This window comes from Arvicola amphibius, chromosome 7 (genome assembly GCF_903992535.2).
Source record: "Arvicola amphibius chromosome 7, mArvAmp1.2, whole genome shotgun sequence".
In the NCBI taxonomy this organism is placed as follows: Eukaryota; Metazoa; Chordata; class Mammalia; order Rodentia; family Cricetidae; genus Arvicola; species Arvicola amphibius.
In genome coordinates, this window is record NC_052053.1 from 77,935,221 (window position 1) to 77,947,419 (window position 12,199).

At 46.8% G+C, this 12,199-nt stretch overlaps 1 protein-coding gene across 1 annotated transcript in view; it reads right to left on the bottom strand.

The window, feature by feature from the left end:
• The window catches only part of Unc79 (unc-79 homolog, NALCN channel complex subunit), a 192,166-nt gene that overhangs the window by 126,855 nt on the left and 53,112 nt on the right, over positions 1–12,199 (bottom strand). Inside the window, 3 exon segments of the mRNA XM_038337440.1 lie at positions 2,468–2,698; positions 4,226–4,397; positions 6,314–6,543. Coding sequence (XP_038193368.1) covers positions 2,468–2,698; positions 4,226–4,397; positions 6,314–6,543 — 633 coding nt within the window.

Consider the following 12,199-nt stretch of genomic DNA (forward strand, 5'->3'; position numbering starts at 1 on the left):
TTCACTTCGTTACCGTCTAGAAACCTCCATTCCTGGCTTCTTGTCCTCAGGAACAAGGTCTGCGACCTATCCAATCACGGCTCTCTGCTCATGAATTTGCTTCCTCGGGCTCCTTTGTGGGCTCCGAATCATGTAAGCTCTGACAAAAGCTCTCCACACAGTCTGCCTGGCATTTTTGTTGCAGGTACAATTTCAAGGAGGTCACCGGGAATGAGATAGGGGAGACACTCAATTTCAGCCTACTGAGAGGCTGTTTCAAGTGAACCTTTTGAGCTCAAGAAGGAAAAATAACCAGTGTTTGAGCTTGCTTGTGTCTGCCTAAAGCAGAGGATTTTGAAAATGCACACCCATTTACCCCCTCCAAAGAGAGGGTTCTGAAAATTCAGCCACTCCGAGGGAAGTCGCTACTTGCACTTAGCTTCAAAACTCCAAAGCCATGTTGAGTTTGGTCTGGAAATCTCAAATCTCTAACAGTTCAGGGAGAATTTATCATCCCTCATTATGCTCATCTATGAGCCCTCTCTTCTAATTAATCATCGATGGTTCCCACATAGGGCCCACTTTGGGAGAGGGAAAGTTTTACCAACAATGTAACTTCTTATCTCCCAGAATCACAGCAAACCTGCCTCCTATAAGGGAAGTCACAGGAGCACACCAGCACAGAGAATTCCAACAACTGGAAATTGTCCATCACATAAAATGCAATGTTAAAAATGAGTCAGTAGGTGGCACCAAAGACGAGAGGAGCATAGCGTAGCTAGCTGCTCAGCCATCTGGATCCTGGAAGCAGTTATTCCTGCAGATGGTTTGTGCTCTGATTTATCCTCAAATGTCTCTTTTCAGCACAGTTTTAAACTAAAGATTATCTCAAGGTCTTTTTGAAAGAAAACAAAATATCTAAAATAAAAATAAAACCTAGAAATACTCTGGAAAAAAAAATCCACAGATTGCCGCCAAAAACTGATTCTGGGCCTCTACCTTTCCCGGTCAGGCACAAATTATATTGTAATGAAGAAATGTGGGCTCTTTCTAGCGGAGCATCTGCAGATAGTGATCCACACTGGTAGCAATCGGAGACATGGAGAAAGGAGCGGGGATTCCAACAGTTCCAGGAACCATTTTTGGCGTTTTTAACGTCATGGAGTAGACTTCCACCGCTGCTAGCATTTTAGATGAGAAGCTGGGGTGGAGGGTTCCCAGCAAAGCGGTCTGTTCACTCATCCCAGGAATTAAAGAAACAACTGAAAACCTGGAAGGAATTTGATACTCAGGATGACCACACTGGGAAGACAAAGAGGTGAAGCCTGTCCTCCAGCATCCTGGCAAACTCAGAAGATACGTGGGGAAGCGGAAGTGAGGGCACACAGCGGAGCAGTCTGAGTCAAACTGTGTCTGGCTGGTCATTATCTCAGTCCTGCTCACACAGAGTATTATTCCTGTTGAGAAAATTACCCCAAAAGAGAGGGAGGGAGGCAATCAGGGGGCAGTTTCCATCAGCATCCAGGTCATTATCCACCAGAGCTGTGATACTGGAAGCGAGGGGGATCTGTTTCCTGTGGAATCCCTGTCCTGACTGAGGGGTGTCTGTCTGTCTCCTCACAGGGTGACCTCCTGGAAGGTGTGCGGTAATTACTGAAGACTTCAAGGAACCATCACAAAGATCTGAAAATATGGCACCTTAAAAACTGGTGGTGGACCATTTGTTGAAAGTACCTTTGAGTTGCTTTTACCTTGGCGTCTTTACCCTCTGAGAGGCCTAAATAATTATTACAACTTACCTATAGGCATAGTCGACCGAGTAGGTATCTGACCCAAAGAAGACATAGAAAATGAGGCTAGAGATGCCATGCTTTACCTGCTCCTAGTGACCCACTGGGCATCTGCAGGCCCAAGGGAAGATCCACTGCTCATAGTAAAACCTATCTCGGAGTCATGTCATTCTGTCAATCTAGAAATACACACAAAGCTTCCGAAATTCTCCTCTGTGGCTGCAAGCCAGAAAAGAACTGAGCCCCCAGGCCCCATAAAAACCATTGTTATTATTTATTTCTTAATAAAAACAAGCCACGCCAAGAATGAACATATAAGTTATTAGAGATACCTCACTATCCCATCATGCCATTCTTCCCAAAACAATACCGAAATGGCACATCACCAAAGCTGCGGGCAGGTATTACACTGACTGCCCTTGCTGTTTGTTTATGTGGATTTGGTCTGGATTTTTGAGACAAGGTATCACACTGTAGCCCTGACTAGCCTGGTACTCACTGTGTAGCCCAACCCACCATGGGCGTCATAGCAATCCTCCTGTCTTAGCCTCCTAAAGTCTGGGATTACAGGGGGATGCCACCACACCCAGGTAAGCTAACTGTCTTTGGCTGTTGACACAGACAGAGGAAGGGTCAAAGGTGGCATTTCCCCCCAAGTCCTCCCCCACAACAGATCCAGATGGATGACCTCCACTCACCCTGGCGAATTCCATGGGTTTGGGAAGAAGGCACATGACCATGACATCAAAGCGGACATCACATACTGTCTTCAGCCACTTGGTAACAAACTGGGGCTTTAGCTTTTCCACTAAGCTTCCAACTTCATCATCCATCATGTACGCAGTGGAATGGAACCACTGAAATACCATGGCCACCAGCCGGGCCAGGCTCTCTGTGGGCGTGTTCTCACTGGGTGTGCAGAGGCTCACCTGCGGCAGGCACAACAGATCTCAGTCAGGCTCCACACACCCAGCTTCACAAAATTATTACAAGTATATGTAAAGATCAAGAAAAAATTTAAAGGAGGGGGTCAGGGTCCAGATGATTCAAAATCAGAATGTTACAAATGATTATCACCTATGAGAACGTGGGTCCTTTCGAAAGGCATGCATGGATTGCCACAGTAGCATCCCTAAGCATCCAATAAGCATGGCTTTCCTAGTGTAACTTTATTATGTAACCTGAACTAGAAAAGAATCCAAAGGATTTAGTCAGTGAAGTGATATTTCACTAATATCTTCAATTAAAAATACCATAAATATTTCAGTTCTCAAAGATCAGATTCAGGCAAAACTTTTGCATCAGTAGTAATTCTGATATCCTAGTGCCCCTCTCAATTGGCCATATTATAAGTCATGTTTAAACATGTATCCATTAGAAACAATGCCTTACTGAGAGCACTTGGTGGGGTCCAAGAATACAAAATTAATTAGTTAGTTAACTAAAGCCTTGTTCCTCCCTTCTAGGAGTTTTCAACAAAAGGAGCCACAGTGTCCCTACATAATAAGTTCTTGAAAGCAAGACATGTAGAATCAACAATTAGTTCCCAATTTGATAGTTTTTTTTTTCAAAACTGTGCAAGCATAAAAGAGAGTGATCACTATGGAGACACAATCCTTGACTCTGGCAGACAAGGAAAGAAAGCACGCATCTCTGCAGAACGGGCTTGTTCAGCTGGGTCTGTCAGGTTTGGTCTCCACTGAATGAGCGAGCGGTGCAGCTGACTCAAATGTAACCACTCACTCCACAGCAGCCTGACTAGAATTCCTCTGGTATACATAGACCCACTTTAAATATACAAAGACTCCCTTCCCTTGTGCATATAAATGATGAGGTATAAATCGTCTGGACCTCATACTGAATCCATACTTGACAGCCTGCACTAGCAACTCCCCCACTGTGTCTCGTGAGGGCGGCACACTTCAGTTGGGCAAGGCCTTGGCGCTGTGGGTCTCGCTGCCTTCTTGCTTGTTAAAGACAAATTCAGTGAGCGCTGACAATCGTAAAACTAAAACCCTGAAAACCTAAAACCCTAAACTAAAGCCCTGAAAACCTCAAAGACGATTTGTGTCCTGGAGTATCACATATTCGGCCAAAATGTAATTGATTATATAAAAACTAACAGGCATACCCATCTCATTATTATGCAGCCTCTTTCCTCTTAATAAATGATAAATTATATGTGTACCCAAAATTGGTTGTAAAATAAATTTCTTTATAATTAAAAAGAAAGGTTCTCAGGATCCTGGAGATGAGTCTGGACATGGTGACTTCCTAGAAGCCTTATTGGATAAATCTAACAGAACTGAGAGCTACCTCCCAGAGTACACCACCCCACTCAAAAGGTTAATTTCTCACTGTTTGCTGTCTCCTTTCAAAAGAAGGAGACATCCCTCATCAGATATAATGAAGGAGTGGGGATTTGGAAAGCAAAGTGGTTGGCGGCGGCGTCTTACTAAGAACCATATCCCGAATTGACTGAGCAGCCTCTGGTCGTGCTTGTCATCGTCCTTGTTATCGAAGTCAGCGTTGTCCAGGGAGTGGTGGGAGGAGGAGAGACCCAGCTGCCGCCGCCGGTTCAACTCGTGCTCCCTCTGCTCGGCGTGGAACTCTGCTTCTTTCAACAAACTGCCCAAGAAGGGTGATTTCAAGTAAGACGTGGAAAAGCACATCCCAGACCACGGCCCATCCAGAGCAATGGCCGCATGAGCCCTCCCACAGTGTGGTCACCCTCCTCTAAGTCCATGCCATTTACCCAGAAACGCTAATTTCATTGTCTTGCTATTTTATATTTCCCATCTCAAGATAAGCCAAGAGACTCCTTCTTCCAGTGGATCGCATGGAGGCTGATGTAATAATACCTCTACCCTCTGGCTCCCCAGCCACCCGACATGGCCAGGCTGGTCATTTGTACCCAGATGAAGAAAAGTCAACAACTAGTGTCAAGGCTCTGGAAGGGAGGCAATGGTTCCTCTCTGGGGTTACTAAGCAAGCAGCAGATGAAAGCAATAATAACTAATGCTGGCAAGGAATCAGCAAAAACAAGTGACTTCATACACAATGTTGGTGATGTAAACTGATACTCATGCTTTCAAAAGCAATTTGGTAACAAATTATGAAAATATCTAAACCCTGTGACCAACTAACCCACATCTGACACTATATAGGAAGAGCCCTGTGCACAGAATATCAAAGAGTTGTTTATAAGACATGAAAAAATGAAAGCCATCTAAATATATGATGGCAAAGAAAAATTATAACTGTGTGTGTGTGCGCACGCGCGTGTGTTATGGTGTGTGTGTCTGCATGTGTGTATGTTATGGTGTGTGGTATGTGTGCGTGTGTGTCTTATATGGTGTGGTGTATATTTTGAGTTGGGGGTATGGGTATGTACATCTGTGTATACACCTGCAGAGGCCAGAGAAGGACACTGGGTGTCTTCCTCCCCTGCTCTCTGCTTTATTCTAGTTAGAGGAAGCCCTGCTGAATTTGGAGCTTGCCTTGGTTAGGCTGACAGGCCAGCACACCCTCAGGTCTCCTGTCTCTCCTCCCTAATGCTGCAGTTACAGGCATATGTGACCGTGCCCAGCCTTTTACATGGTTGCTGGGATTCAAACTCGGGTCCTTGTGCTTGCCGAGCAAACGCTCTTACCCATCGAGCCATCTTCCCAGCCTACTCTGGATTTCAGCACAACATAGAAAGAGCAGATTGAATGTTGGCCCAAAATGAACCATAAACTCACTGTAATCACGATCATATAATCAAGACACGCACTGAAAACAACTAGGTAATATACGAAACTCTACGGCTGCATTTTGATCTCAGTTTTCTGTAATCCTATTTAGTAATCATCAAAATTCTATCATGTGTTTGTCAGCTGGTAAAAAAGAAATCAAAAAGATATGGTCTCTTTTTAAAAAGCGCATTTTAATATTAGTTAATCTTTAATAATCTTGTGACTTTGGGTAGTATCTAAAGGAGGGCAGATCTAGACAATGTGGTGTGGCATGCTCTCTTTGTCATAATTCAATCTGCTCTTTCAATCTTCAGCAGCAGTCTGGTAGCCAGGGCCATCTGAATCCCTCAGCCTTGTGGTCCCCACCAGCACTGCGTCACCTGGCTCTTCTGCACCCTATTACTAACAGGCAGGAAGCAGGGTGCATCTGAGCTCTTGGGCGAGGCCTCCTCCTGGCTAATACTGCAGGGGCTCAAAACCCTCACTTTGGAGGGAGCCACCCCTTCACCGCCCTAACACCTCCTCTGCTCATGCTACCCTGCACTCTCCAGAGCCTGACAATTATACGTTTCCACTTCTCCATTTCCTGCTTGGATAACTGAAGGGCACTTGTGTCTCCTACGTACTTAGCACAAGGCCTTGCACGTAATTGTCATTCAATCCAAATATTTATTGAATTCATAAATTTTATTAAAACATCATCATGGCAAGGCAGCAGAGAGCATGAGAAACTGAAGTGAATTCACCCATCTCTGTGTGAGCAAGGAGAGCCTCAAAGGGAGTGTCTTCAGAGGAAGCCGAGGTTACCTGATCACAGCCTCCACAGCGCAGACCAGCTCCTCTGCCCCACACTCCCGAGTGTTGATGGGGGGTGGGGAGGTCTGGTAGAGGTGCGTCTCCGAGGCGGCCCCCACCTCGTTATTGTGGTGATTGGAGTGGCATCTTTTGCAGTACCTAACCGGCCTGTTTCCGTGACGACCGCAGCACCCTGCGGAAAAGCAGGTGACGACTGCCCTTCTGACATGGGAGCTGCAGTTCTGGAAGCAGAGAAAGTAGAGCCAATTAAAGTTGGCTTCTGAGAGACAAACTCGGCTAAAAACCTGGAGCAAATAGAACCTCAAGGGACCACCGGAAGTAACCGAATTTCCAAAATGCGGGGTATTGGCTAGCCATTCAGAGGTGTTTTAGTCTAGTGGAAGGGTAGAGATGTTCTAGAAAGCAATGGAACTGAGTTAGGAAGCTGGAGTGGAGGGGAGGGAAGGGGGAGGAGGAGGGGAGGAGATGGAAATTTTTAATAAAAAAAAAGAAAAAAAAGAATCAAAAAAAAAAGACTTTCCAATAGAAATTAAAAATCAAAACCTAGAACCTTGATGCAGAGAAAGCACACCATGGCACCAGGAGTTGGAAAGGAAGAAAGTCAACTTCCGGCATAATCTTTTTAAAAACTAGTTTATGAGCCAGGCAGTGGTGGCGAATGCCTTTAATCCCAGCATTCAAGAGGCAGAGGTGGGTGAGTTGAGGCCAACCTGGTCTACAAGAGCTAGTTCTAGGATAGGCTCCAAAGCTACAGAGGAGCCCTGTCTTGAAAAAAACAAAACAAAACAAAAAGATTATCTACCACTGGCAGAGTAAATTTCCCTGCAATTCGTCTGACCTTGGTATTCAAGGACAGACGGAGGTTACGCTACACTGGGCTGACAGCCCCAGAGCAGGGCAGTCTCCACTCCACCACGGATACACCAAACCACATCAAACCGTACCACAAGGACGCACCAAAGTATGGCTAGACCTAGTGACAGAACTGGCCACTGACATCAACCACAGCACAGGGATCCACAGGAAGTGATGGGAATGAGAAAAGCCACATCACAGGAAGGAGATGCCATCACATGGTAGGGGGGCTGTCAGCACCACCCCGACAAGAGGCAGGGGAGTGAGGCAGCATCTATAGAAAGTAATCTGGGGAGCTTCGGGGAGCAGGAAGCACCCTGACATCACCACCACCATCAGACAACGTCCACATGCTTGGCAAAGCACCTCGAGGGCAGATAGTGCTGGGCCCTGTCAACTCAGAGTTTGTGAGGAGTGGGGAGAGGCAGGAGGAAGGCTGCAAGCTCCATCAACACATCAACAGTACAGCAGCCTGTCAGTAGGAGCTACCATTTCACCTATTCCAGTACAAGGCTACGGACTTTGGACACCTGTGTTAGAAAACCTCATTTTTTTTTAAACTCAGGCCAACAAACCATTGAAGCAAGACAGGGACGGGTAAGTCTTTACACCTCCACAGCCGCAGCTTTTCCAAACAGACAGGGGCTGTGTGTTTATTGTCGTTGAGTTTGAAATATTTATAATATGTTCTTACCAATTTTTTAAATAAGCAGTTGAGATGTCTTGTGATTCTTTTATTAAAATTCCTTGGGGCTTTTCCTCTTTCTCGGCACCAGAGTCAGCACTGGCTTTTCTGTTTATGAGTACTGTAGACCACTATCCTGGGAGCACAACAGCCCTCGCCCTCCCCAGAGCATCTGGGACACTCTGAATGAGTCTCGAAGTCAGGCCTGTGGACCCCTGACCTCCCTTTACAGAAGCGGGGATGGGGAGGGCCACTAAACCCTTATCCAAGATCCTAGCCACTTCCTCCTGCACTTCCAGCCAACTACAGGCAATTCTGCCTTAGCTGCCAGTGACATCACAGTCTCAGGAAATGCTCTTTATAGAGAGTGTGGAGTACTAACTGAAGCAGGGACTCCATCAACTAGGGAGTTGTCACCCACTTTCCTCTGGTGCTGCTGCTTTGGGGTTACTCATGCTCCTTTAAGTGGCCTCCCACCCATCTCTATAGGTAAACCTTTGGGTTTTGATGGAATAGCACTTCGGTCTTTCGTGGGTGCCCTGTCTGGGGACAGGAGACATTTGGTTTACCAGGAATTGTTCACTCAGTGACCTTTCTCTTTCGAACACTGAGTTTCACTCTGAAAGCCCATGAGTTCTTGTTAGTTTAGGGATCCCCCTGCTCAGCCACCAGCCAATGCCACCCTATCAGCAGAGTGCTATTTCTCAGCACACACTCCTCCTCCCACTAGAGCTGCTGCTATGGTCTGAACCCCACCCCAAATTCCTCGGGCTGAAATCTTAACCACCATGTGAGAGTATTGGGGAGTTGAGTCTATGGGAGGTGGGTAAGTCAGGAGGACAGAGCCCTCAAAAATGGAATGACTGCCTGCATGAAAGAGACCTAGAGAAAGCTGGCTATGAAAATACAACACAGGAAGAGACCATGTTTGAGGAGCAGAAACCAAATATACTAATGTCCTGATCTTGAACTGCCCAATAAATGCTTGTTGTTTGTAAACACCCAATCCATGACATTTCATGGCAGCCCACATGGACTAAGACAATTGCAATTAGCTTTATGTTCCTTTGGCATTTTCACTGTTCCATAAATAATAGGCTGTGGACATGATTTCATCATTAGCCATAATATAGTCCTGAAGTTTAGGTCAGCTATTTCCCCATCCTCCTCCCAACAGCCCAGACGCTCCCTGAATCCTAGCACCATTTTTATATTTTCTGACTTTTTACTGTAGATTTCTTGGTCCACTGTGTACAAGAAAGGAAACTTCACGTTATCATGATTATCTATGCTACGTGTAAAATTTTTCTGTGGCTCATACAGAACATAACAAATGCATTTGCATACACAGAAGAAGGAGGATACACTCACAACCAAACACTCAGCTAAATAAACAACACGGATGGCAGTTGTACCAGGCAGAATCAACAGGTACAGGCAGAGCTGTCTTGCAAAAGCAACAGCAAGACTTGTAACACCCACTAAACACCTGGTGTAATACCAAGGCCTCAGACAAGTGTTTAGCTGTGTGGGCTAGTGTCAAGGACTGATTGTCACCTTCTTTTTCCTATTTCTCTCCTGTAGTCAAACCCAGACACACAGTGACACTTAGCCCGAGACCAGACTCTGCTCTCTAGGGGCCTTCTAGTTTAATCTATTAATAGGTACAGTCTTTTCCCCGTCCTCGTCTGATGGTACATTGTCACCTCAGGAACCTCAACACACAGCACTCAGGAGGGTGTCTAGACACCTAGTATCCTGGCCATCCCAGTTAGCCCATCTGGGCAAGACATCGAGGAAAGCAGGGAACACCCCACCTCTACCTTTCAACTAACTGTGCTTCTGTGTATGGAACCAGACAAAAACTTGGTCACACACATGACCGGGTGACTGTGTGCTGTGAACAAACAAACATCGTACAAAGATGTTAGGTTTTGCTAGGCCATAGCCAAGATGAATGTTAACTCCAGAAGTGGGAGGCTGGCATTACTCACAGCGAGGAAGTGGCACTGGTGCTGGAGCCAGGAAGGAGGTGGGGTCTAGAAAAGCAGTCAAGAGATAAACGGTGCAAACTGAAGGAGGCTGAGAAGGCAACGCGTGGGGGGGGGGGGACTGTCTTTGTAGGCTCGAAAAGAAGAGGTGACCTGGAGGTGTTGTTCATAGTAGAGTGTTTGCAGAGACATGAGCAGGGCCTGGGTTCCATCTCCAGCATGGTAAGGAGGAGGGAGAGAGGGAGGGAGGGAGGAAGGGAGGGAAGGAGGGAGGGAGGAAGGGAGGGAAGGAGGGAGGGAGGGAGGGAGGGAAGGAGGGAGGGAGGGAGGGCGGGCGGGCCGGCAGGCTATTTTATGGCAATGAAGCACCAGGGATAACTGCTGTCTGCAATAACTCGAAGGGGAAAAGAGCACCTAATGAGATTGCGGATGTGACTGAAGACGAATCCAGGCACAATAGTGAAAGCGCCAGTTCATCTGTTAACTGCACCTGGTGGGGTACGAGAGGGACATAAAAGGGACAGATTCACTCGGAAAGGTGGTGCTGGAGGAAACACATGGAAACCAAGAAGCGGGCAACGGGAGCAGGTGGAAGGAGCAGATGAGAGTAATAAATACTCCTTAGAAAACTTGAAAACCACCACAGAACTGGCTTTTCCTAATGTCTCCTATTGCATAATAAACCACTCAGAACCGCAGCCATGGGGGTATGTGCCTGGATTCTCCAAGCCAAAGGTCTCACAGGACACCAACAAGATGGCTGCGCTCTGTGATATCAGGGCCTAAAATGCAATGACTCAAACTGCTGGGAAGCAGAAGCCTTCTTCCCCCACGAATCTGGCGCTGGCTGAGGAAACTGAATGACAGGGACAGGCTCAACGGGACCTCCACACTAGAGCATCTGCCTGTCCTCTCCATGCTCGTCAGTGTGTTTGCTCCTTTTATGTCGTGATGACAAAATACACATGGCTCCTGATATAAAGAAAACATTGTTTCTGTAGCTCCATATTATGGAGGCTCAAGGGTCCGGCAGAGGCAATAACTGGGCTCTGATGAGGACCTCTTAACAGATGGTCTCCAAATAACAGAAGTGCTTGAGGGGGTGAGGAGACCACATGGCAAGCCAGACACCAAGAGGGGTCAGATTTGGTCTTCTGGGACAACCCATTCTGTGGGAACTCACCAGGGTTCTCTGAGACCTATGAAGAGCTATGCAAACTATTCCAAAGGCTTGGTGCTGAGTGATCTCCCCCTTGGCTCCATCTCTTAACATTGTCATCCTTGGGACCATTTGAGCCCTTAGGGAAGAAACTACATCCAAACCATAGCACTTGGGTTCTCATAACACACAGTTCTTTAGGGATGACCTGGAAGTATTAGCTCAAGAGGACAAGGAGTAAGAGGTGTGACCTTTTGTGACCCAGTCTAAGTCATACAGAGTCACTTCTGCTACCTGAAGACAGTCACACATTCCAAACCTGGAGGAGGAAACACGGGCTCTACTCCTCATTGAGAGGACAATCAAAGAACGGCATTCTGACCACGGCATTTCCATTCCTCCTTGTGTTAAACATACTCTCCTGCAAGGAACCCCCAAAGACTCACTGTGACCATTGTCCCAGACACCACTGGTCACCTCTGTCACATACTGTTTGAGTCCTCACCCAGAGAATCCAGGTCCATCACTACCTGCCACTGATGCGGAGTTCCTGCAAGTTTGGAAGAGAACTGAGCACCTGGCAGCCATGATAGAGAGCCACACCGAGGAGCTGGTGTGATGGACAGTCCACACCAAGTGGCTGGCGTGGTAGACAGTCCACACCAAGTGGCTGGCGTGGTAGACAGTCCACACTGAGTGGCTGGCGTGGTAGACAGTCCACACTGAGAAGCTGCCATGATAGGCAGTCCACACTGAGTGGCTGGCGTGGTAGACAGTCCACACTGAGAAGCTGCCATGATAGGCAGTCCACACTGAGTGGCTGGCTTTGTAACCACAAAACTGGAAAGTTTGGAAGACACGATTAATGAAGGTCAGATGGGCGTCGGGAAAGATTTAGAGAAAATGGAGAAATAGTCTCATGCTGGGAGAAAGGGACACAGCAGAAAAATGTTTCGCTATGATGCTACCCCGATTGTGGGAAGCAAGAAAGGTAGACAAGGGAACTTGGAGTCTACTAAAAAAAATTTCATGTGGAATTAGAGATAACACCCGAGTGTTTCTTGTTAGAGACGGGCTGGGGAGATGGCTCAATAGGTCAAGTGCTTGCTATCCAAGAGTCTGGTGCCCAGAAGCTATGTAAAAGCTGGGTGCAATGGTTTATATCCATAAGACTGAGATCTGGGGAA